Source organism: Mustela nivalis (genome assembly GCF_964662115.1).
Source record: "Mustela nivalis genome assembly, chromosome: 17".
Classification (NCBI taxonomy): domain Eukaryota; kingdom Metazoa; phylum Chordata; class Mammalia; order Carnivora; family Mustelidae; genus Mustela; species Mustela nivalis.
In genome coordinates this window covers 33,235,829-33,263,067 of record NC_139036.1, presented here as the reverse complement: position 1 = coordinate 33,263,067, position 27,239 = coordinate 33,235,829, and the positions used below count along the sequence as shown (strand labels likewise).

Here is a 27,239-nt window from a genome sequence, read left to right as displayed (position 1 = left end):
ACTTTCTAAGCTGAATTAATCTCTACCTAATACAAAATAATTCAATGAACTGGCTGCAGCATCTACCCTGATGGGATTTAGGGCTCATGGTGAGGTACTCAGAAAATTCTGGCTCAATTGTTACTGACATGGGAGGCTTTACAGTAATTTATTAGAAGACGACCCAGGAGGAAAAGGAAAAAAATGGATTTATGTGATCCTGCTTTGCTAAATACAGCACACTGCTGCTATCTCTTTTTTTCACTGCTTCCTCTAAAAGTCATCATTTCAATGCACTAATCTTTTAAACAGCCATTCAGTGGGAATTGGGCTAGAACTTTGCTAAGGGGTCACATTTACCAACCTGACAGTTATACATTGACGAAAGAAATAGCATGAATTTATTCAGCATCAAAACCTCTGCATCTTTTACCACCCAACAGCATTTCACACTGTATTACCATCAGTGAACTTTCATGGCTGTATAAATATTCCATCCAGATTCTTCATTTAATTAACTAGCATTCTTTGAACAAAAATAAAAATGCTGTTTTTATAGAGGAATAAAAGCTGCTTGAAGTGAGCGTGAAGGAGATAAATCATCAAATTAGTTATTATTCATTGCAGCTATGGAGCATTCTCTGCCCCTCCTCTTTCTCTTCAGCAGCAGGATATTTTTTTTCTAGCTTGATTAAATGGAAAATGGGGAGTGGTGTAAGCAGCCTCGAAGATATTTTAGTGTATTGTCATGTCCACATCCTAAGCTCCTGTAGGGTTGGGCTGATATTGTCATCTATGAGTGTTTGTGTGTGTGTGTGTGTTTTTTAAATCATTTTCTGAGTTTGAACAGACAGTATGGCTTTGTAGCCAAGAGCATGAACTTTGAGAGCGCACTGCCTGGGTTCAAAACCCAGTCCAGCCACTTTTTAGGTCTGTGATTCTGAGCAACTTCCTTGACCTTTCATGCTTTAGTCTTCCACCTATTACATGGGTGTAAGAATAGACATGCCTCCCACAGCAGTGTATGGATCCGCTGAGCTGGTCTGTGTAAAACATGCAGAGTGGCACTAGCATCCATTTCCATCCTGTACGCACAGCCACAGCCTGATGTGGGTTGATCAAGCAGTGACACTCGTGACGTGGTCACCTGGCCTGAACCAAATGATGTGGCTTGGTAAATATTCTTCTGTTTCCCCAGGTATTTCTTCCTAACAGTACCCTTTGATGAGAAGACCACTGGGTTTAAAGATAAGGAAATCAAGTTCTTTGGGTTTTTTGCTGTTGTTTGATCTGAGTAGAGTTGACACGCAATGTTACCTCCGTTTCAGGTGTACAGCCTAGTGATTCAACAACTACAGTTATGCCGTGCTCACCACAAGCATAGTTACTGTCTGTCACTAGGCAACACTGGTGTGATACCATTAATTCTGTTCCCCATGCTGTACCTTTTGTTCCTGGGACTGAAATCAAGCCCTTTGAATCAGGTGTAGGAGGCCGTGGGTCAGCCATACCTCTTCGTCCTGAGCCCTGCTGTCAGGTTTAGCTTTCTAAAGCACTCTGATCTCAAATCAATTTCTGCTCAAAAGTTCTTAAGATTTACCTGATACAAGCCCTTTTGGCGGTCATGTCATTTCTACCGAAGCCTGGCTCTTTCCCTTCTCCTCCGCCTTTTTTTTCCCCATTGTTCTCCCAGGAAGCACCTACAATAGTCAAAATCAATCTAGTGCCATTTCTCAAATGTATCCCTTCTTGTCTTCTCTTCCTTTGTTCACATTGTTCTTGTTCTTCCACTTACGTAAGGCATACTTCATGTTTGGAACGGAACCAGGAAGAGGAAAGGATCCTTTATCCCCTTTGTATGTTTTTTTTAATCACATAATATGATGATCTAGATGCACTAGCTGCTGAGTAAATGTTGTTAGTGATGATGAAGTCTTCTGTTAGCTATACTTTCAAACTACATTTAGAATCTAACCACTTGATACCATCTCCAACACTGTCACCCTTGTTCAAGCCATAGTTTTAACACCTGTCCCCTTCTCCCTGCTCCACCTTGGCCCACCTGCAGCTCTCTTGAGAGCAAACCCAAGAGCAAAACTAATCCACTTATAATTTAAATCAGATCGTAATCATTTCTCTGCTCCAAACCTTCCAGTAACTTCCCATCTCACCCTGAGTAAAACCAAAGTTTTTATGATGGCCTACAAAGTCTCTTATGATCGGCCATTCCACCCCAGCCTCATCCCTGACCTCACTCCTTGTGTCCTACGAGTCCCTCCTGCCTGTCTCTTATCACTCTCAACTTAATGCCACACTGGCTTCCTCACTGTTCTCTAAAGATGGAACAAACAATTCCATCTCAGGGCCTTTGCACAAACTATTCTCTTTGTCTCCCCCCCCCTGCCCCCCAAAAAAGCTCCTTGGGAAACCTTCATGGCTCCATGCTTCGTGCAGGTCTCTGATTACATCTCTGATTACATATAATCTCAGGGAGATCTTCACTGATAATCCCTAATTTACTGTATATCTCCCCAAACTCTAATGTAAATTCAGGTCTGAAAAGGGCATGAGGGAGGACTTTTTGTCTATTTTGTTAGGTGCTCTCTCCTCAGTACCTGAAACAGAACCTGACACATAGCAAGTACTTAATAAACATTTATTGAATGTATGAGTGAAAAACTGACCCTTAAAAATATGTCCATGTTCTAACTCTCCCTTCATTTCAAATGCGTTTAGACTCAAAAGCAGGCATCCTGTAATAGCTCCAAGAAAATTAAAATAGCCATACTTGAATATTAGCCATGGCGATTGGAGCAGAAAGTTTCATTGTAGAAAAACGAGATTTCTGCATCAAGTAAAGGAAAATAAATGTTTTATAGTATAATAACTGCCATGCTAAATTATATTGGTGTCCATGGGGAGGGGACTATCGACCTAACACCAAAGCACATTTTGAAGGAGCACGTGTTTTTGGTCACCCCATCTTCTTCCTAAGGTGGAGAGTGTAACTAGTATATAGTTTTGTTTTATTTGTTTCATCATTTAGTAGCAAAGTAAAATGGTGAAAAGAGCACTAATGTTGGAGTTTGGCAGACCTGGATTTAAACTCTGGCACTGCTTTGTGTCCTTAGACAGGATATGTAACCTCTCTGAGCGTCTGTTTAATTATGTATAAAATAGTTTTTAATAATGACTCTCTCTGATATTATTCTAAAGGTTAAATGAGAAAAGACACATGAATCATCTAAGACATAACATGTCTAATAAATGTCTTATGAGCATTGCACCCTATAGAAATAATAAGATGTTTTGCTACTGAATTCCACGTTTTGGCTTTTTGTTTGTTTGTTTTGAGAGAGAGAGAGAAGGGTTGCAAAATGGTGGTTTTGTTAAAGCATGGGGACAGGAACCGGGGGCAGAAAGAGCTTCTGCCCTGGGGTTGTGAGGGGTGTCTGATTATATACTTGGAAGTTGGGGGAGGTAAGGAAAAAGGAGGTTTCAAAAGGATTTTCATGTGTTGAGACTCAGGATACCAGAGGCCTTACCATTGTAAATCATAAGGGGGATGTAACAAACAGACTGATGTCTAGAAATAAGCTTTGGATCCTGGGCTTGGACCACAAGGAAGTCCACAACACCACAGATCTCTCAGCTATTTTTGAAGCTGCAAGACTCTTCCTAGAGCATCAGCACTACCACATACCGGAGTTCTGTGGAAGCCTACTCTTTGTGTCTGTTGAACCTGTTCTTAATTCTGTTCTCCAATTCTCTTCTACTTCCCTTATTTCCAAAATGTTATGCTAGGTGTGTGAAGTTGGGGATTCCATACTGAAAGCTATCCAAGAAATCGAGAGAGGAAAAGTGAATCAAGCATTTGCTCTACATAATAAGATAAGGTGGATACTAAGTTTTAAATTGAGATGTAAGGAGCATGTAGCTATTGATTGAGTTTGGGAATTATAACTTCCAGAGGACGTAAAAGATTTTGTTCCACCTGTTTTGCCAAACTGTTTTTTAACATGGCATTTTTTTTTTCCAACGGTCTGAATTTTGAAATCCTCAGGAAGCCAAAGCTGTGGTTGAAGAAACTAGAGCCCTGCGAAGTCGAATCCACCTTGCCGAGGCTGCACAGCGCCAGGCACACGGGATGGAAATGGACTACGAAGAAGTGATCCGTCTGTTAGAGGCCGAGGTCACAGATCTAAAGGCTCAGCTTGCTGATTATTCGGACCAAAATAAAGTAAGCAAAACCGTCCTCTCTTTTAGTTACCATGGTTTCCTTGCCGTTGTCATGTATCCTGTTTTCATTTCCTTTTCATCTGCACTTCTAAACTAGGTCAGTGTTTGTCTTCTGTTATTCAACGATAGGATGGTGTGTCCTGATGGGATGGGGGTGGAGGGCTCCTGCGAAGGTTGTGAGTGTCCCTTGATCCCTATAGCTTGGGGTTGAAATAGCATGTGCCCCAAACTGATTTGGGTCATTGGTCAACGTTGTACAGCTCAGGCATAAAGTCCTGGAACTATTTAACATCTAATTGATGACATTGGTTTTCCCCTTTTGTTCCTAAACTTGCTAATTTGCCTGGTGGGGATGAGAGGAGAAGAGTCGAGGGATGTGGGTTTTGCTCTTTGATTAGAGCACTCGAGGAAGTGTGAATGTTAAATAATTTTTGCCCAGGGCCCAAGATAATTAACAGAAAGAAACGGAGTGTGAATTTAATAGGCTCCAATTTCAATAGCAAAATACCAAATACTGTTCAGAAAGCAATGTGATCTCTTTTTAATGTGAATTTTTTTAGTTTGTGATTTTCTTATAACATAATACATACTATATTCATTGAAAGGTCTTCAAAAACTGTAATAGACATTTATTTCACCGAGATAGAAAACGAAGTAAACTGAAATAGATGTTTTATAACTTTTAACAAGTTCACTTAGAGTAGGTATTTATATCTCTAATCCAGTACACTTTCAAGAAAACTTAAAGTGAATTTGAATACTTCATGTTTCTTTATATGAATATAAAACAGGTAAATACCTTAAATATACCAAGTGGAAATGAAGCCACTTTTAGAAAAGTAAAATACGGGAGAAAATCGGAAATTTTCTTTGGTCCGCTCTATGAGTCACTATTACATTTCTCACATCTGCCCATTTAAACCAATTCCAAAAGATAGCTGATGTTCTTGTCACTCTTTGATAATACACAAGGCCAAGGGAAAATCGTATTACTTGAAAAGGCAGCTATACTTAAAAATATTACATATATTTATTATTTTGGGCCCAGTGTTTACATTCTGAAATCAGAGATACATGCTTATTTCATGTGAGTAACTTTAACATGATTCTGAAAATTCTGGGAATTATCACAATATCAAAAGTACTGTTTCTTTGCTGTGCTAAAGCTTCTTATCTTCATGAAGTCCCAAAAGTTCATTTTTGCTTTCGTTTCCCTTGCCTTTAGAGATGTGTCTTGAAGTTGCTGCAATATTGGGACGAGTACTGGGTGTTATACATAACTAATGAATCGTTAAACACTTTAAAAAGTTTTTTTAATTAAATTAATGAAATTTTTAAAATGGATTAAAAACACATTTGAGAAGTACTGTGTTATATAAAACTCTATGTACTTTTGGAGGGATAATCAACAGTCTTTAAAAATACTCTCTAGGTAATATTCAAAGAGTTCTCATGAATTTATTCTTTTTTTTTTTTTTTTAACATAGGTTATTTGCAATTCTCTGTCCCAGCTCCTAGCTGAGACACATTTTTGTCCTAAGTTGTCTGGCAATATAATTAATTCAGGTTTTCTCTTTTTCAACATAATGGGATCTCATGCCATTCTTCGTAACAGGATTCTAAGCTAAGCCCTTAACTTATCTCTGAAAAAAAAAACCTTTTGTTTTTTTCTTTTTTTTTTTTTTAAGATTTTATTTATTTATTTGTCAGAGAGAGAGAGAGAGAAAGAGAACACAAGCAGGGAGAACTGCAGTCAGAGGGAGAAGTAGGCTTTCCATTGAGCAGGAGACCAAATATGGTCCTGGGATCATGACCTGAGCCAAAGGCAGATACTTGACTAAGCCACCCAGGCATCTCTGTTTGTTTATTTTCCAAAGAAAAAATGATAGTTGAGAGCATCTCAACATTTCCCAAACTCAGTGCCAGTGGAGAAAGAGAAGGAATCATGTTTTGGTTGTTTTTTTTCTTTTAATTATTTGAGATTGCTTTAAGAGACATGGACCAAGATATTATAGAACTCGGATTCAAAGATTCATTTTTAAGACACAGGTTCTGTTTGTAACAGTGTTTTTATTTTTCACTGTAAATTTTCTCTTATCTCATCTTTATACTTACTTAATTACCTTTTTTGTTTTTGTTTTTTCTGTTTACCTCCAGCTTAGGAAGTAAAACATTGCCAATACCTTTGAAGATCTATTGTCCCTCCCCAGTTGGCATTCCCCTCCCGCACCCTCAGAAGTAACTGCTTTTCTAGATGTAGTATTAACAACTTTCTCAATAATTTTACCACGTATCTTTATATCTCTTAACAATTAATGTTGTTGAGTCTTGCCTGTTCATCAACTTTATATTAATAGAAATGTTCTACATGTATTCTTCCTACTTGCTTTTTTCACTGAACCTCTTATTTTCGCAATTCATCTATTTGAAACTTATAGCCAGTTCATGTATTTTCATCACTTCTTTTTTTCATTACATTTTTATACTCCCTTAATTGGAAATACTACAGCTATCTTGGTCCATTCTGTATTTGATGAACAGTCCGTTTCTGTTTTCTTTATTATGAACAATGCTGCTAAAAATATTTTGGTACATAACATCATGCTCCGCATGCGTAACAGTTTGTCTTGGGTTCATATCTTCGAGTGAAACTGCTAGGTTGAACGATGATCGATGAACTTTACTGGGTAATGCCTAATTGCGTCTAAAAGCCTTCGGACCAATTTTTACTGCCACCCGTAGTGAATGAGAGATACCGTTCACCCCATACCCTTGCCAACACTTGGTTTTCATTTCCTTTTAATTTGTATCAAGCTGGGTAGGTGTGATAAGGAGATCTCATTGTGGTTTAATTTGGATTTCCCTGGTTACTAATGACTTGAAGCCACTGGCATACTGGGACCAGCTGGCGCTGGCTCACGGTCGGCGATTGTGGGTATCTCTTCTTAATGGCATATTGAGCGCTATCAGGTTGGTAGCTTGAAATCAGCCAGGAAAGAGGTATTTACACCCCCAGATGCTGTACACCAGGGCTTTTCCCCCTGGCCCAGGTAGCCAGTTGAGCATATATTTATATACTTGTTAGACATTTATATTTCTTTGTGAAATGCCTCTTTGTTACTTTCAACCATTTTTTCCCCATTGGGTTATTCTTTTTGTATTAATATGTAGTGATTGTACATATATGTTCCAGTTCCTAACCCTATATTAAGTTATATGTTATTGAAGGCTTTTCTCAAATTTATGGCTTGCCTTTCCCCCAATGGTAAGATAAACATTGGTTTTCAGATAGTTGAACTTATCATCAGTGCTTTCCCTCCTGTCTTTTTAGAACGTCTTCCATTCCCAAAGATATCCTTTGATATTTGCCCCTCAAAGTTTTAAAGTTTGGGGGGCATCTGGGTGGCTCAGTCAGTGAAGTGTCTGCCTTCAGCTCAGGTCGTGATCTCAGGGTCCCGGGATTGAGCCCTTTGTCAGCTCCCTGCTCAGTGGGGAGTCTGCTCCTCCCTCTGCCCCTCCCGGCCCCCCACTCATGCACATGCTCTCTCTGTCTCTCTCTCTCTCTCTCAAATAAATAAAGAAAATATTTTAAAAAATAAAAGTTTTAAAGTTTTGATCCTTCTGTCATTGGTTTTGTGGCATATGTGTAGGTGGGGATCCATTTTATTCTGACTTTATTCTAAATGAATGAACTATCCCAGCACCATTTATTCAAGTCTCTTGTTTCCTGATTGATCTTAAAATCCGCTCTGTCGCATATCAAGATTTCATGTGTGTCTGTCTTACTGAGGGCCCTTTGTTGTCTTTCTTTGGTTTATTTGTATGTTATTGTGCCAATAATACACTGTGTTGGTTATGATATCTTTTATAGTAAGTCTTGATTATCTGACCACCCTATCTAGTTCTTTTTCTTTAAAAGTATGTTGGTCGGGTGCCTGGGTGGCTCAGTGGGTTAAAGCCTCTGCCTTGGGCTGGGGTCATGATCCCGGGGTTCTGGGATCAAGCCCCGCATCGGGGCTCTCTGCTCAGCAAGGAGCCTGTTTCCCCCTCTCTCTGTCTCTGCCTGCCTCTCTGCCTACTTGTGATCTCTGTCAAATAAATAAATAAAACCTTTAAAAATAAATAAATAAAAGTATGTTGGCTACATGATCCTTTGATCTCTTACATGTATTTTACACTTGGCTTATATATTCAATCAAAAGGGGAAAAAAAAGAAACTATTGGAACTTTTACTGAAAGTGCATTAAATATATAATTAATTGGGGGAAATTTATTTATGATTGAGTCTTTATTAATAAACACAGTGAGGCACAGAAAGGTTAATTGCATTGTGACCAGAGACTCTAGTCTATAGCATACTAACTCTAAAATTTATTGATGGCTGCTTCACGGTTTACTATGTGACCAGTGTTAACACATTTCAAAGTGAGCTTGAAAGGAATTCTGCAGTTTTTTGATGTATCGTTTTCTATAGTCTACTAGATTGGGGTCATTAACTGTAGAGTTTAGTTCTTCTCTAATCATTTTAATTTGTCAGAGAAATGCATTAAAATCTCCATTTTAAAAAAATTTATATATTTTGAAGTAATATTTTTAGCAACAGACAAGCTTAGAATTACATTATCATTCTTTATGGAATGTTGTGACTCTTCAATTTAGCAATCTTTTTTCCCCTCAATATTTATTTTTGATTAATATTAAAATAGTTACAGCAGTTTTCTTTTGGTATTCACCTGTGGGTGTTTTCCTTTCTTTTACTTCTAATTTTGCAGTGTCCTTATGTTTCCATTGTGTGTGTGTGGAAAACAACATATATCTGAATTTTTTCCTCATCTTACTGATTTTTGACCGTTAGTTGAAAAAATCTTTCCATTTATACTCTTTTGTTTGCTAATGAACTTGACTTCATTTCTACCCTCTTTTAAGTTATGCATTTTATGTGTCCTGAGTTTTTCTGATTATTTTTTTAGTTGTCATCTTTTACCTGTTTGCTTTTTGTTTTGTTTTAAAGATTTATTTATTTATTTGACAGACAGAAATCACAAGTAGGCAGAGAGGCAGGCAGAGAGAGAGGAGGAAGCAGGCTCCCTGCTGAGCAGAGAGCCCCATGCAGGGCTCGATCCCAGGACCCTGGAATCATGACCTGAGCCAAAGGCAGAGGCTTTAACCCACTGAGCCACCCAGGCGTCCCTGTTCATTTTTTTTTTCAATTGGTTCAGATTTCTCCTGTTTTCCCAATTCCCATTCCATTTATTTCCTTCCACTAGGCCAGAAGGTATGCACTCCGTTTCTAAGTTTTAATGATTATCTTAGAAATGTTAACATTCTGTTTTAACATAAACTATAAAAACTAATCACTAGCTTTCACCTTTTTCTAAATATTATGAGCACATTAAAACATAAATCCTATCATCCCTTCCTACTTAATTTCTATTTTTGTCAGCATTTTAGTTCTTTCTTGACTTTTAACACCATAAATTAGACACTATTACAGTCCATTTTGTGCCATCACCCTTTATTTAAATAGATGCCCATGTTTACCATTTTTTATGTTTAGCATTCTTTTTGCATCTCAGACCTTCTTGCTAAAATTATTTCCGTCCTGAAGTACATGTTTTAGAAATGTGTTTAATGAGGATCTGTTGGTAACAAATTCTCTTCAGTTTTGTCGGTCTGAAAACATCTTTATTGAACTCTTGCTCTTGAAGTACATTTTTGCTACATTTAAAGTAAGTTGGCATTTAATTTCTTTCAGTGTTTTTATTCCATAGTTGCAGTATCAGCAGTCAATCTGTTATTTGTTTACAGTCTGTTGTTTCTTTCTAGATGATTTTCAAATCTTTTTATCTTCAGTATTCAGCAGTTTGACTATGAGTCATGTATTGACTTATTTTTATTTATGTTGTTTGAGATTCACTGAGGAATCTGGACTGAGGAACAGTGTCTTTTGTTATTTCTGAAAAACCCCAAATTATACTGAGCAGTTTCTCCTTCATTCTTTCTGAACCCTCATGTGTAATTCAGATGGGGTGTATGCTAGATCTTCATCTAGTTATATTTTCCTTGCTTCTCCTTCTTTTATATTTTCCATTTTTATTTTTCTGGTACGTTATGAGAACCTTCTTTGGCTCTGCCTTCCAGTTTACCCATTCTCTTTTCAACTATATCTAATTGAATATTAAACCCATAAATGATCTTTTAATTTTGATTATATTTTTATTTTTAAGAATCATTATTTTATGTCCTATCGATCTATTTTTATAATTTCCTTTCCCTTTGTTATGTTTTAAATTCCTCCATATTTTTTAAGACATTAAACATTTTAGTCTGTATCCGATCATTACAGTATCAGTTGTCTTTATGTGTCTGTAACTGATTTCCTTCAGCTGGCTTTTATTCATGGTAGCTTATTTCCTGAGGTCATGTTCTTTTGACACATTATATGTACACATTCTTTGGGATCTGAGTTTAGAAAATATCCCTCCACGGAAGTTTTGTGTTTGCTTCTACCAGTCTGGGACTATTTAAACTAAAATTTAAGCTTACAAATTTACAGTTTACATGGGTAATACAAATTATGACCTCAAACCTTTATGAGTGGGGGCTTGTGATTAGAAGTTATAGGGGAGACTTTTTTTAACCCACTTGCCAGAAGCAAAATCAAAATCATATATTTACTTCTATAAGGTTTGTTTCTTTCCAGTTTACCCATTAAAGTTCTCTCATTTGCCATCTGTGCCTGAAGGTGTACCCTCAGAACAATTTATGCTGCACTGCATGCTTACTCTAATGACTGAGTTCACCCAGCATTGTTGTTGTTTGTCTTCATGGAATTCCTTTACTGTCTTTGGGATTCCTTTACTTCCTTGCCAGCTCAGCTTTACATTGGACATATTACGTTAAATATATATGTATATCTTCAGCGATTTTTGTTGTACCACATTGGTAGCAATTTCTGTCAGCAGTTGGCAAGGCATATTGTAAAAAACAAAACAAACAAAAAAACCTGATAAACTTAATTTAAATGTATTTTACTGTAAGAATCAACAAAGTCATCTACAGCTTATCTCATAAAATTTGCAGCATCCCTGTGCAGTTTAACTTCTAAATATGCAATTAGTTAAATGTCTCCCCAGATCAGAAGATAAATACAGTGAGAGAAAATAAATAATATGGTAATGTTGGTATCAGTTAGTAAAAACTGAAAATAGGAGCCACTGATGTAAAAATCAAAGAAATGAGTAAAACCTTCTTTTTAATACCTCTGTCCAGGAAAGTGTTCAGGAGTTAAAAAAGAGAATTACAGTACTCGACTGCCAATTGCGAAAATCAGAAATGGCTCGAAAAACTTTTGAGGCATCCACTGAAAAGCTTCTTCATTTTGTAGAGGTAAACTTTCCCATTATATTACTTTATGTCCATTTTTAAGATATCTGTAGATGACTGACATATAGACAAGTGCCCTAGTGTTTGGTGGCTATTGAAACATTCCCTGCCTCAAAATAATGATGCTAACCTATAGTCAGTTTTAAAATTGCATAGATAATGAAAAGACCAGCTAACCAATAGATTGTTAAGAGAAATAATTGATAGGATAGCATGATCCCAAATATACACTATGTTTTAATGAACACTTTCTCAAAACTCTTAATACTATGTAAATGTTATTTGATAAATATTTACCCTATAAAGAAATGTTTCCATAGTTATTACACATCCATGTCAATGTAATTGATTTTTCCCGCATGTAATAGAAATACCTTTTAATCAATTGGGAGTGGGAAGGGGGGGAGGTTATAAATATTAGTTAAATAAGAAAAGACATCCTAAAAATATCAAACTTAAAATCTCCTTTACTGTCTTGTTTGTCTCTAGACTATTCAAGAATTATTTTCTGATAATACTTCTCCTTTATCAAATTTAAGGTAAGAATATTTAAGTGTTTTCTGTAGAGTATGATTACGTTTTTCATTTGGTAATTGTGATTAAAATACTAAAATCTCTTAAATAATCTTAAGATGTAACATAACTCCTGCTGGATACTGTTTTTTTCATGTTTTGTGGAAATAGATACAAGGACATGTTGTTTTGACCCCATCTCTGTAAAAAAATTTCTGGAGGGATTTAGCCAGTCATTATAACCTAGAACTTGAAAATTGAGGTAGGAATCACCTATATTGTTTTTGTCAGGAATTCTGTAAAAATGGGATTACCTTGAAGTTCTGTAAGCATCCTGTGTATGAATAAAAATTACTTGAAAGGTCAGTCTCAAGCCCGCAGATCAGTTGTTATGGCAAACAGAATTTTATAAAACATGTTCATACAGTCAGTTTCTTTCATTTTCAACATTCAGTAGACACAAATAAAAGGAATACATTTGGAGGATACACCTTGGGTTTGTTATTATTCACAGTTTGTTTCCAATTTAAAGTTTCTTACTAAGAGCTACAAACTTACTAATAAGATTTATGTATTTCATACTGCAAGTTTATGGTCATTTTGATACATAATGAAAGATAGACAAAAGAAAATTTCCTGTTTATACATTTTCAAAGCAAGTTTTTCCCTCATCTTATAATAGCTGCCACTAGCAATGTATTTCTACTTCTAGCAATAAAGGCTTGCAGAAACAGGAAAACTCTGCCCTTTGCTATAAAAACAGCAGTTTAATAAATGAAGTTGATGGGGCACCTGGGTGGCTCAATGGGTTAAAGCCTCTGCCTTCGGCTCAGGTCATGATTCCAGGGTCCTATTACTGAGCCCCGCATCGGGCTCTCTGCTCGGCAGGGAGCCTGCTTCCTTCCTCTCTCTCTGCCTGCCTCTCTGCCTACTTGTGATCTCTGTCTGCCAAATAAATAAATAAAATCTTTTTTTAAATAAATAAATAAAGTTGAATCATTGTGCTCTTATTATATTTTAGGGTTTCACATGGCATTTTTTTTTTACTTTAGAAAAATGTCTATGGTAGTATTCTTTTAAAAATATTTTATTATTGAAATATAGTTGACATACAATATATATTAGTTTCAGGTGTACAACATAATAATTTGATTATTCCATATGTTATGCAATAATAGTACATTTTTAAATTCATTTTATTGTAATGCCTTATTCTAATGAAAAATCTGACATTTTATTGCTATCCATGCTGCTAATGATTTAAGATAATTATGTGAATTTCATGATAATTATTTTCAATAAGAATTTAAAATACTTAGCAAGCAGATTCCCCTTGTGTGTTTAGGTATATCCCCCATCCCAAGCATCAAGTCTCATGACCTTAAATAATATTTCAGAAGTTTTGGCATTAAATATGAAGGTTAAAAATGACTACTTAAAAGCCAAAGCCTGGGCGCCTGGGTGGCTCAGTGGGTTAAAGCCTCTGCCTTCGGCTCAGGTCATGTGATTCCAGGGTCCTGTTACTGAGCCCTGCATCAGGCTCTCTGCTCAGCAGGGAGCCTGCTTCCTTCCTCTCTCTCTGCCTGCCTCTCTGCCTACTTGTGATCTCTGTTTGTCAAATAAATAAATAAATCTTTAAAAGCCAGAGCCTACCCTTGCCTTAAACTGGTTCAAGAAAAAAGGGTAACCTTAAAAAACATTAAGCAAATTTTCACCACATCTTGGAAACTTAAACTCTAGAAAAATATGATTCAGTCTTTTTTTTTTTTTTTAAGATTTTATTTATTTCTTTTAGAGAGAGCACGAACAGGGGGAGCAACAGGGCTCAGGTAGAAACAGGCTACCCGCTGAGCAGGGAGCCCCGTGTGGGTCTCGATCCCAGGACCCCGAGATCATGACCTGAGCCAAAGGCAGATGATTAACCTAACCAACTGAACCCCCAGGCGTCCCATGGCTCAGTCTTTTTAATATACTCTATCTTCTGTTTAATGCTTCATTTGAATTTTTACAAAACTAAAGACTACATCATGTTAGCGTAACATAAGAACTCACAAAATAAGCCCAACAAATGATTTATTCCTCCTTATTATGAGGTCAATCTAATTCTTTAAATATGTCTTTCTTACATAATAAAGAACTGAAAACAAATGTTTTGTGATTACTTCATTTTATAACACTATTCCCAGAAGTACAAATATTTTTATACATAAGAATTCAGATTAAGTCAAAATGGATGTTATTTATTGAATGATAAGTTCAACTTTATGTTACTGCCCTCACAGTGAAAGAAGAGCCATGTTAGCTTCTCAGACTTCTCTTACACCACTGGGAAGGAATGGACGTAACATCCCAGCAATGCTAGCTCTTGAATCTAAGGAACTCGTTAAATCTGTTCGGGCCATACTTGACATGGATTGTAAGTTTTCTGCAATTTTTCACTTTCTTTTCTTTTTTTTTTTTTTAGTAATTTATTTAACAGAACAAAAAGAAATTTTAAGCTTGACAGTTTAATTTTGTTAAATGTGTTGGTTTGCCTACAGTAAAATTAATAGCTAATTGATAAAAAAAACAATCTTAATACACTAATTGTAGGGGGAGAATATTTATTTAAAGTGCCTAAAATGGCTTCCAAGAGAAGATAGCTGATTACCTCTACTTCCATCCAAAGTCTTTTTGAAGTGGGAGAATGAACAGAAAAATAAATCCACGCCAGCACTGGAAACCTGAAAGATTAGAACCCACATTGAGGAATTTTTGAATAATATGCAACAGATAGGATAAAATTGAAGGTACAGCCCAGCTGAGCAAAAGACCCCAAAACACAATAAAGATGAACAACAAAACTGCTGAAACAGTGAGTTAAGTAGAACCATGAAAAAACTTCCAGATCACAGGCAGGGAAAACTAGGAGCAGACCCTTGGGCAGTCGGCAGGGTAATTAATTAAAGGGCTGTGGAATAGCTGAACCAGTTCCCTCCTCATCAGAGCTGCTGGCTCAGGCATTTACTCCTAAGCCAGGGCCAAGAGAATACCTTTCTTAAAAGAACCGCATGATCTGTCACTGGACACCCCCAGAGTCAGCACTGGGCCAGAAAGAGAAGCAGGGCAACTGGCTAAGTAACTTCCCACAACCCAGCACACAGGGGGATCCCTGGGGAGAGCTTACATGATTGGACGGCGCCATCCTTCCCTCCTCCTGCCTCCCAGCGCTTCTGGCTCTTCGTGGATTTCGTCTCCGTTTTTATCTGTTGGTTCTTAGGTCTGTTCCCTTGATGTCAGTCTGTCTGCTGGTTGGCCTCTCCCATTCCACGATCCCTGTTTGCCACTCTTAATCTTCCCTATGCTGGGGAACATATAAAAATATAAGTGTGGAGAGGCACAGATGAAATTCTTTGTTAACAAAGTATCCAAGTTTTGAGTAAAGTCCTAGGTAGCAAATGGTTTGGCTTCCTTGTTAAAGACCTTTTGGGGGTAATTTTTAACTTCAAAACTATGTCACATAAAGAGGTTTGAAAGACATGCCTCTAATAGTATCTGCTCAATTTCTGCAGGGAGGTCTTTTGTTCTTAATTTTGTGTAACCTATTACATTTTTTAAAAATCAAAAATTATATTTCAAAAACCCTATAAGAACTCTTTATGTAAACAAATTCTGTAGGTTTCAGAGTAGATGAAAATAATCAGTTCTAATGTATTATATGTATACTCAGAATTTTATATATTAGACATTTTTAAGTGAGGGTGGGAACAGTGGAGGGAAACACCTGCACACACACACACACACAGCCCAGCGGACACTGCGATCATCAGTTTTAATTACCTCGCTAACATTAACCTTTACATTTGTCAAACATGATTATTCAAAGAAAATATTTGAAATTCAGCAGAACTTCTTTGGAAGAAAAGTGAAAAATTCCATCTGCACTTTTTATCTGTCATAAGATTGTACCAAGTCTGCTGTTTAAACTAGCCAATAGTTTCTGCATTGAAATGTAGAAATATAATTGCTAATATTGGCATATATTCCCAGTCCTTTTATAATTTTTATGACTTGTCTTTTTATGTTTGATAATTCAGATAAACTCAGCTCGTTTTTCTTTTTCTTTATGCAGTAGGTTTTTTCTGTATGTAATGAAAAGCAGAAAATCACTACCATGAGGTAGATAATTCAACTGCAGTCTCTAATCTCATTTCCTTTGGTGTGACTGTCTGCTTATCTCAAGTAACAATTTGGAATTTTCTCTTGAGTAATTACCTCTACTTTCTTCTTAGCATAAGTACACTCTGGGATGTTATACGATGGGATTTCCTCAGAAATGAGAATCAGATTTCTTGGGTATTATAGCTTAAAACCAGTCCCGGGGGAATATGTAGGAGATAATTCTGAACCTTTTTTTGGATGGTGGCCTCCACTGAAATCTCACAGAAGCCCTGTTCCCAGACATGTGCAATCACACACATTTGCATCCTTCTTCGGCGTGTGCATAAGCCCCGACTTAAGATGTAGGATCTTAATGTAGAGAACACTAATGCTTCCTATAGCCTTGCAAACCTGGCACTTCAGCTCTCTTCAGGGTGCCTTTAGCAATGGAGAAGGATGGGGCTCCTGGAGGCAGCCCAGAGGACCAATCTGAACCCACGGAAACAGTGCTCTGCAGAAGCCCTGCAGATCCCCAGAGGTGCCCCAGGGATCATCCCAGTTAGCCAGCCAACTCCACTGGGCAAATGACTTCATCTCTGGTTCTCTCTGACCATGTGAAAGGTGGAGCTCACAATATCTGAAGTGACAGGATTGGGGCATCAAGTGAGATACTTGGGAAGTGGCTAAACAAGCACCTGGTAGTAGAAGATATTCCACAAGTGACATCATTGCTGCTGGTGCTGCTAATTCTGGCACCACATTCTTACTATTATTTAAAGCGGCTCATTTAAATGTACTTTCTCCTCTGTGCAGAATATTAAGTAATTATTGTCTACATCTTTTTTTTAAATTTTGTATTTATTTGTTTGACAGACAGAGATCACAAGTAGGCAGAGAGGCAGGCAGAGAGAGAGGAAGGGAAGCAGGCTCCCTGCTGAGCAGAGAGCCCGATGCAGGCCTCGATCCCAGGACCCCTGGATCATGACCTGAGCCGAAGGCAGAGGCTTTAACCCACTGAGCCACCTAGGCATCCAGTAATTATTGTCTAAATCTTCTCTTAGTTTGGAGCCATTTGAAAATAGAGTAGATGAGAGCTTTTCTTAGTATATAACATTTAATGTTACTTTCAACTTTGAGTTAGAATGTAACCATCACAGGAAACCGTGGTTAAGTGTCTGAATCAGCAGCTTATCTTTCAGTTGTTTATTGCTAACTATAACAAAACTTAGGTGTGTTCCATTATACTGCCTCCACTGAAATGTTATATAGACAAATAGGCATTTTTCATTTGGTATTGGAACCCTCCATCAATATTTACATAGTCGGTATTGTAATGTGTTAGTGTAATCTTTATTTGAAAGAGCTACTTGTTTTGAACTGCAGTCTTCGGCTGACATCTAGATTGACAAAATAATCCTGTAACAAAAGCAGGAAGAAGCAGTTCTTTTTTTTTTTTTTTTAAGATTTTATTTATTTATTTGACAGAGAGGGAACAAGCAGGGGGAGTAGCAGAGGGAGAAGTAGAAGCCTGCAGAGCAGGGAGCCCAGTGTGGGGCTCTATTCCAGGACCCTGGGATCCTGACCTGAGCTGAAGGCAGACGCTTAGCAATGGAGCCACACAGGTGCCCCTGCAGGTCTGTTTTTAAAATGCATAATAAAATAATACCTGGCCAGATATTCCATAGGAGATCTTTAATAAGAACTTATTGACTTCCTGATAAATTGGCAGCCAATCCCAGGCATCTAAGTTCCTTCAAAATTCCCAAAGAAATGATAAATATAGTATAAAAATCTTCAAAAGCAATGGTCATACAGGCAAATCCCAAAAAGTTTTCGATAAGGCAGGTAGGACCACATACAGTGAAAACATGAACCACCAACTTGTTAGCCCCCCTGCTGAACAATAGTGGTGATTGTGGGAGTAACTGGAGGTCACTGTGGCAGGTCAGTCCTTAATGCATTCTGATTTGAAGGGGTAATGAATAAAGCCAACGACTGGCGGTAACTGGGCTGTTTTTCTTCTTTTATCTTGGTGAGTCAGTGGCATTTTTGAAATCCTCACGATTCACAGATTCTGTGTCAAGCAGAAGGCCAACTGGGCCTTAGTCCGTTGGCAGTGTAGACATACTTGACATCTGACATGCACTGGGGCACATAGGAAAGGGAGCCCGGGACAGTGGCTTCTGTACCAGATGCCACAGGGCTCTTGACAGCCACCTCTGGTCCTGGCTCACCTCTCACTCCCCTCAGATTGCTGCATCATCCTTCTACTCACAACAGGAGGGCACGCTGGCCAGCTCCAGAGCTGCAAGAGGGTAACACCAACAACAACTTGGTTGAATGTCAGTGCAGCCACAGGGTCCACACATCCTTTCAAAGGTCAAAAACCAATTCTGAGTAGAGAATCCTCTAAATTCAAGCTTTTATAAAGAGAAATACATCACACACACACATATACACATGCATGTGTGTGGGTTTTTTTATGTTTATGCATTTATTTTGTGTGTGTGTATATATATATATGTATACACTTTTCATTCAAGATCTTTTAAACAAATATATATATATATCCATAAGCATACCAGTATATGATCCTGAAAAAGTCCACAGTATTAAAGCAAGAAAATAGAGCTGTCAGGATTCAGAAGACACTACCATCTACCAAGATGGCAGAGTGATCTCATGCCAAAACCTCCCCATTCTGCTCCTACACTTAGAAATGACATTTAAAATTATGTTTGTGTATTTAAAAGATGAAAACCAAGAAATGCACGTCTCTCTGCACCAAGAACAGAGGGTAAAACTGTAATGATAAGTGAGCCCTTAAGCTTCAGAGATTCACGGGATTGAGATGAGCAGCTGGAGCCAAGGTTTCTACACCCACGAGGACCCAAGTAATGCCTGAGCAAAGGAAGCAGGGAGCAGGAATCTTCCTGTGGAGAATGCACTTTCTTAGGTTATATATTAGGCATTAAAAAAAAAAATCCATCCAATTTAGGAGCCATCTGGACCTGCCACTAATTAAAGTTGAAAGTAAATATTCTCATCCACTACAGGTGGGAATATAACTTGGCACAACGTCCCTGGGAATCAGTTTTGCAGTATGTATCAAGAGCTTTTAAAATATCTATTTGAAAAGTGTTTTTGAAAGTTGAAATAATATTTTAGTGATCATGTATTTTAACCCAATAATCCCACCTGTTGGTATTTTGCAAAGAAAATAATGAGTGATGTGCATAAAAATACATAGATAATTATTTGCATCACAGCCATTTCTTTTAATGGCAGAAATAAAGATGTTCAACTGTTATAAATTGGTTGAATAATCCTGTAATTTTCACTCAGCCAGTTGAAAACAAAGGTGAAGTTTACCCCTACCAAACAATAACCAGGTGATTATATAGATTTGTCTGTGGAACCTTCCCCCATCAATTCAGGTGTTCCTGTCTGAAACTGACAGTATTTTAGCTTTTAAAATAAGAATGTCAGTAATAGCTGCTTTTTGTCTTTAAATTCTGATGCTAATTGGAAGTTATTTAGGCAGATGGGAAAACGTTTTATGAGAAAAAGGGGAAATGTTGTACTGCACATTTGAAGGACTTTATAATAGTTTTTTTTTCTTCCTTTTAGAAGTCAGACTTGATACAGCATTTCTCACTGTACTTAGTCTAGGTCTCAAACTATCATCACTGCTTCTCTTATTTCCCCACGCACATATTTTTATTAACTAACATGAGTTTATCAAAGGAAAAGCTGTAGATTTTTTTGTGAAAGTCAGCTATCCTGTTTAGAATGGGCATTATAGTATTTCCTTCTTCATAAAGTTATCATTGCTCTATATATATATATATCGTTTTTCTCCTAGAATTGGGACAGATTGTTCCAAGCATAAGGGGGTAGTTTATGTGACTCTAATGTCATTTCACCTGTTTTTGTAGTGAGTTGAACCTGTTCTCTAGTGGTTTGATCATTCAGAGCTAGATAATACCTGTTGTAAATACTGGTGTTGTCACACCATTCAAGGAAAACCATGAACTCACATATTCTCTTGTATTGTTGCAATTTGAAAGTAGGTCACTGCTGTGATGTTCCATTAAGAAAATATATTGAATGTAATCTCGGGTGATCTCTGGAAAGGAAACTGTGCTTGGGTTATTTAATTTTGCTTTACATGAGCAAATTATTGTTCGCTTCAATAAAAATAAGTAATTTCTTTCCTGGTACAGTTTTATTGCCAGGGTGTTAAAAAAAAAAAAAAAGTGAGAGAGAAATACCTCATGTAAGAAAAGGTAGCCGTTTAGATTTATTACTTCATTCCTTCATGAACTATATTGAGTCTCTGCAATCAGCCTGACCCTGACCTAGGCAGTGGGGTACTAGCTTACAAAGTTCTTGCTGTTAAGCTGCTTAAGTCCATTGTAAGGGTGGAATTGGACAAACAAGTTAGCAAGTCAGTAAATAATTCCAGACAGCCATGACTATTGAGCATACAATAAAACCAGATGATGTAGGAGTGGGAATCCTAAACCTCTTTGAAGAGGTGACTTTTGAGCCAAAATTCAGCCAAGAGAAAATCTATGGGAAGAGATTTTTTTTTTTTTTTTTCCGCCAAATCCTAAAGCCTTGAGGTAGGAGCAATCTTGACATATTGGAGGGACAGAAGAAAGCCTGGGTTTCTGATACGTAGGAGGGAACAGACAAGTAAGCATGAGATAAGGGTGGAAATGTAGAGCGGAGCAAGACCACACAGGGATTTGAACACTTTTAAGGAGTTTGGATTTTCTTGTTCTTTTTTTTTTTTTTTTTTTTTTTTACTTAAAATATAATGTATTATTTGCTTCAGGGGTAGATTTTCTTTTGAGTGTCATAAAAGCCCATGATGGCTTTAAGCAGGAGAAAAAAACCTGATCTGATCTACATTTTAAAAGATGATCTAGGCATTTGTTTGAAACTGGGCTATAGGAGTAGCAAGAGTAAAGAACGCAGGAAGACTGGTTGGTGGTTACAGCGAGTTTGAGTAGCAAGGAACAAATATTCATTTTTAAGAAGAGATTCAGTAGTTCATCACTGTATATCACATTTTGGAACACCTGGAATTCAGTATTCATATTTAAACTTGATATTCATGTGCAGAGTGGGTCAGAAGTCCAGATGCACAAAGCAGTTCTCTTATCATCTTGGATCTCTAACTATCGCATGTTTTCCTGTTGCTCCTTCTGCACATTAATTAATTCTGGGGTATTTGCCTTTTTCATTAAACAAATTCCTGAGAGTTGAAATGCTAAAGTTATGTAGCAATATCAAATCTGTAACTCTCTACTATTTTCTGTTGGTCCATAAGAAGCAGATATAATACAGCTTGCCAGTCATAAAAATCAGAAAGCCACCATATTTCCAGTATTTAGCGTAGACACAAAATACTTAGTGTGAATCAATCCCAGAGCTACCACATGGTCTTCCTAGAAGACCATTTCCAGGGAAATATTTCAGATACATACTTTAATCACGTATACTGCCAGCAGCTGGAAGCTATGAAGACATGTCCAGATGAACAAGACTCAGTTCCTCCCACCAGGCAGGAATAGAGTTGTCAAGGGGATTGCAGGATATGTAGTATCTAGGATTTATTCAGGGAAAAGCCTATATACCTTGCACTAACATGGGAACATAGAATGATTTCCAACACAACGGTTAAAAAAAAAGGACTGCTACAAAACTTCCAGAAGGCAATGATGTTTGAATGTAGTACACTGTCTCTCTTCCAGAAAAATGGAACTCCGGTTCCTTCACAATTAGAACTGACTGCAGTGATAGTCTACCGTGGGGCTCATGTTTCAGTCCTATAACCCAACAAGCAAAATGCGAATGATGCCAGAAAGAAATTTTTCCCTCAAGGCCTGAAAATGTCCTCATCCAAACGGAATACATTGTTTCGGGTTAATGAAAAGGTATTCTCCAGAGTTCATATGAGGACAGAGTATTAACAGCTCATCTCAAGGGAGACAGTGGCAGTAGCTGTCGTGTGCAGGAACGGCTTTAATAATGATTTAATATGATACACCAGTGTAGATCAGAAGTTCCTGCCATGAACAGTAGACTATTAATATTACTACTACAAATAAATATATTTAAAGATAATAATGCCATAGGTAGTTTGAAAGTACGATTTTTCATCCATATGTCCTCAGGGCAACCCTGTGAGATAGGCATTATTGTTTTTTAATTTAAAAGATATGAAAAGATCAAGGCTCAGAGAACTTAAATGGTTTACCTTACCCGTTTCTGATGTGTACCAACTACTTCATGTTCTCCTTGGCTTTGTTCCCCTAAGCACACTTCAGATGCTGAGTAAACGTTTATTTTTAGGAGGGGAAAAGAAAAGGTTTGCCTCAGTCACACGCTTGGAAAGGGTAATGCCAGACCCCTGACTCAGGTCTTCTAATATTAAGTCCTGTGAGTCTCACAGGGTCCAGTTAGGTCATTATGTCACAACTGAATTGGCGTTTTTGTTGTTGTTTTGTTTTGTTTTGTTTTTTAGCATATAAAATGGCACAGTGTGGTATTCTCAGTGTCTTAGATTTGATAAGTTACGATGACCTCTTGGAGTCTTGGCTTTCGGTCTGGAAGGTGGGGATACAGTCTTCCTAATGAGGTTGTTTCAAGGATTGAGTGAACTAGTATAAAAGTGCTTTGTAAATATAAAGCACTGTATAAATATAAGATGGTTTCATTAGAGTTCATTTTTTATTTTAATTAGAATCATTGACCAAAATTTATCTCAGCTTAACTAATTTTCATATATTATGAATAAAACAACAAGGCTTAAAGAGCCTTAATAGCTTCTAAACAGGTATAGATTCCAACCTAACTCATTGATAGCAATGTTTTTCTCAGGAGGTCAGATTGGGAAACTATCTGTGGGTTTGTTTGTTGGTTTATTAGAAATCTTTATATTGTTTAATTTTTCTCTTTTTTTGGAGTGAGCATTTGTTAATTCTGAAATTCAAAGCATCCTTTTTAAAATTAAAAGAGGGGTCCCTGGGTTGCTCAATGGGTTAAGTGTCTGCCTTCAGCTCAGGTCATGATCTCAGGGTCCTGAAATTGAACCTGTGTCAGGCTCTCTGCTCAGCAGGGAATCTGCTTCCCCCTCTCTCTCTGCCTGCCTCTCCATCCACTTGTGATCTCTCTCTCTGTCAAATAAATAAATAAAATCTTTAAAAAATAAAAAAAATTAAGTAAAAGAATTTTTAAGCATCATAGAAAACTTACAGTAAAAAAGCTCTCTTTGAAACCATTTACAAAATAATGCATACAGAAGAAATAATAAATGTGCGTTGATAAAGATCTTGAAACTAAAGATACAGAGTCAAGAACTCAATATTTAATAGTGTTTTTCAAAAGTATGTGACTTTATGAACTATTCTACCAACATTACCAACTAGACTAAAAAAACAATTAGGTCTTGGGACTATACAGTGCTATTTGTGTTTCTCATTTCTTTTATAGTAACCACCAAATGCTAATGAAAGTTAAAGTTCAAGTAGGAGAGAGCATTGAGATTGAGAAAATCTGTATCTAGGACAAGATTTTTTAAACCTTAGGTAAATTCCTCAACCTCACTTTTGCTCCATTTATGAAATGGGAAGAAGGAGCATTACTGCTCGTTATGTCACAGGATAAAATGAAGTATCATTTGTGAAATTGACTTTAGTTTTTACATTAAAAAAAAATAGCTATTTGCACCCTGAATGATATCTGTATCAAAAAGATAGTTTCATTGTTACTTGTAGAAAGGCAGAATAGTATTAAAAAGACCATATGCTACAGGGTTCAAATTTCAGCCCTTCCACCTAATAGATTTATGCTTTGGGGGTTCTGTTATCTCCCTGAGTCTCATTTTCTTTGTCTATGAAACTGGAGATATCACTAACTCATAGGGTTGTTTAGAGCATTAAAATTAATATATCTGAATAGGTTAGCTGATTAAAGATGATGTTTATAAAGTGGCTTCCATCTGGTAGGTGCTCAATACATATATCATCATTATCTTCCTCATTATCCCTTCATCATTCATGGTCAATGTGTAAAAAGGGTATTTTACTTTGTCCCTGCAACCCTGTCTGATACAAACTAATAAACTATTCTCTCCCTACCCCACCTTTATCTTTTTTTCTTTTCCTTCTTCCTTCCTTTTTTTTTTTTTTTTCGACAGCTGGAAACCTTAGAAGGTGGTGAAAGATGTCTACTCATGTCAATTTATGTAATCTATCATTATTAAATTACTCCACTGAGAACATGTGAGAAACCAAGTGCTAAAATGCCTCTAAAAACAGTTGCCAAGTAACATTTCATTCTTTAAAGGAGCAGTAGAGAAGGGCTCTCCAGATGTCCTAGTCTTTTAATGGAGAGGGAAGCCTTGCTGAACTTGTATAGAAGACAGCAGTACTAATACTACCTGAGAATGGGTACCGCTAGCACCAGTTCACTGCAAACCCTTAAACTAGACTTGCACAGGCATTTCACCCATACAAGGAAGGAGTAAGTCTTATAGATACCTGCTAGGAGAATGTTCCAGATTATAAGTGCAAAGGCCCTAAGGCAGGAGAATGCCTGATACATGAGAAAACAGGACAGTATGGATGGAGAGGTCCAGTTCATGGTATCATTCAATCCTCAGCCTGTTTACTTTCATAACCATCTATTTCTTTTTTAGAGTTTTATTTATTTATTTAATCTCTACACCCACCATGGGGCTGGGACTCTCAGCCCTGAGTTCAGGGGTCACATGTTCTTCTTACTAAGTCAGCCAAGAGCCCCAACAGTCTATTTAATGTTGGCCTCCTCTCTACCTCCAGATCTCTGTTTCACTCCCATAATTTATTCTCTTTGTAGGACTTCACAGTATTATTTGTTTGCTTACTTACTTACTGTCTGTCTCCTCTATTAAAATATGAGCTCCTTAAGGATAGGGATCTTGAATATCATCTTCATTACAATTTAGGTAATGTTTAGAACAGTATATGGCACATAGTAGGTGTTCATGAGATATTTCTATTTTATAACTAATTAATATTTAATAATACTTAATACTTATTAATAATTAATATATATGACTGTTTAGCATATATGTTTTGATGTCACTTAGGAGTGAGTTTAAAATAATGAGGCCATTTTTATTCACCAGAGGGCCACATATCTGTAGTGTTAGTGAATACATAAGGAAACCCCAACACACTTATATACCATTGACAGATTTCACTCAGTTCTGCTCTTGTAGAGAACAGTCTGTCTCTGTCTCTGAGAGTCAAAAATGTACATTTTCTTTGAACCTCAGTTTCATTTCTAGGAATTTATTAAATAGAGTAAATGCCCATCCATATGAATGAATCTAATACATAGCACTATCTACTTATACATAGAAGTAGACGCTGGCCAATTCTTCCCACAAATATTTGTTGAACACCTATGTATGAGACACTAAGATCAGACTCTGCCAGTGTTGAGGATGCCCCTGTAGTAGAAAGTAAACAGCTAAAGCTCAGTCATGAGGTAGGAGAGATCTGTGGAAGAACAGAATTAACTGTTCTCTCTCGTACATACAGACCCTAGGTGGGTGCTATGCACCATCAGCTGGGGATTTGTGACCAAAAGTATTTCCATGAATGGCCACACCTTTTTTTCAGATCTGGTAGAAGGGGCGCAAGACTACAGGCATTTTCCTGTTAGAAATCCATGAATGTGAAGGGGGTGATGTTCCAGAAAGAGCAATAGAGCTGGAAAAAAAGAAAGAAAGACAGAGAGAGAGAGAGAAGCCACCAAAGTAAATCTGTAAAAGTGGACCTCAAACAGCCCAGGCAGAAAAAGAGTGTGGATGATGCTTTCATTAAGGTGGATTGTTAACTGGTGTGTGCCAAGCTATTGTAATAGGGAAGCACTTCAACTACTGTAACACCTGCTGGGATTGTAGTTCTACTAAGAGAATCTAAAGAGGATGCAATTGTTTATTAGGTACATATCTGGACATATACCACAGATTCCAGATTCCAGTTTTGTTTTATGTTAAACTTGGGTTAAATGGGTTTGTTCTTAATGTTTAGAGACCGTGGATAGCAATGTGACTTGTGGAGTAATAAATCTTAAAAAAATGAATTCCATCCAGAATTTCCCCTACAGTCTCAGCAAGAAGGAAAGGGCAGAAGTGTACATATAAATCAAGGAAAACTTCCTAGAGTTCTATGCTAAGCTTAGATGTTCAAACAAATATATAAAAGCTGGACAAACAACCTAGTACTAACAAGAACTCTTTAAGAATAGTGGCATGAATGTTAAAGCGAGGATTACGTTCAGCTTTAAAAAATTTTTAAAGATGGGAAGAGCTGTATTTGAAGCAATAATAAAAAGAAAGAAGGTTCAGTATGTTAAATTAACATAGAGGGGACAAGGCTAAGTAATGTGGTAGACCCTCTTTAAGTCAGGGTCCCTATGATCCATCCTTCTCAGTGTTCGTGCTTTTGTGTGATCCTGTCCCATGGAGGATGGGCAGGATCTGATTTACTTCTAACCAGTAGAGCACAGCAAAGACAAGATATACATGCTAACATTGCACAAGATTTTAGTGCCCATTTTGCTGGAGTCTCCCACTCCTTTCTGGCTTCAAAGAAGTGAGTTGCTATGTTGGGAGACCCATATGGCAAGGAACTGAAGGCAGCTTCAGGTGGATAGTCAGGGGAACAGAAGTCTTTATTAGTTCTATAACCACAAGGAATTGAATTCTTTTGACAATAGCATAACCTTCCCCAGTCAAGCCTCAGATGAGACTGCAGCCTTGTGAGACCCTAGGTAGAAGACTTGGCTATGCTTTTCCCAGAATCCTGATCCACAGAAACTGTGAGGTAATAAAATACATGTGTGTTATTCTAAGCTGCCATATATCTGATCATTTGGCAAAGCAATAGAAAATCAGTATCATGAACTACTGCCAT

The 27,239-nt window shown here is 37.2% G+C and overlaps 1 protein-coding gene across 3 annotated transcripts in view; it reads left to right on the top strand.

The window, feature by feature from the left end:
* Positions 1-27,239, top strand: part of STXBP4 (syntaxin binding protein 4) — a 164,853-nt gene that overhangs the window by 82,170 nt on the left and 55,444 nt on the right. For all 3 annotated transcript variants that reach the window (XM_082707693.1, XM_082707694.1, XM_082707695.1), the window contains 4 exons: positions 4,043-4,219; positions 11,491-11,607; positions 12,094-12,143; positions 14,400-14,533. In XM_082707693.1, the coding sequence (XP_082563819.1) occupies positions 4,043-4,219; positions 11,491-11,607; positions 12,094-12,143; positions 14,400-14,533 (478 nt within the window). The remainder of the gene's footprint in view (positions 1-4,042; positions 4,220-11,490; positions 11,608-12,093; positions 12,144-14,399; positions 14,534-27,239) is intronic.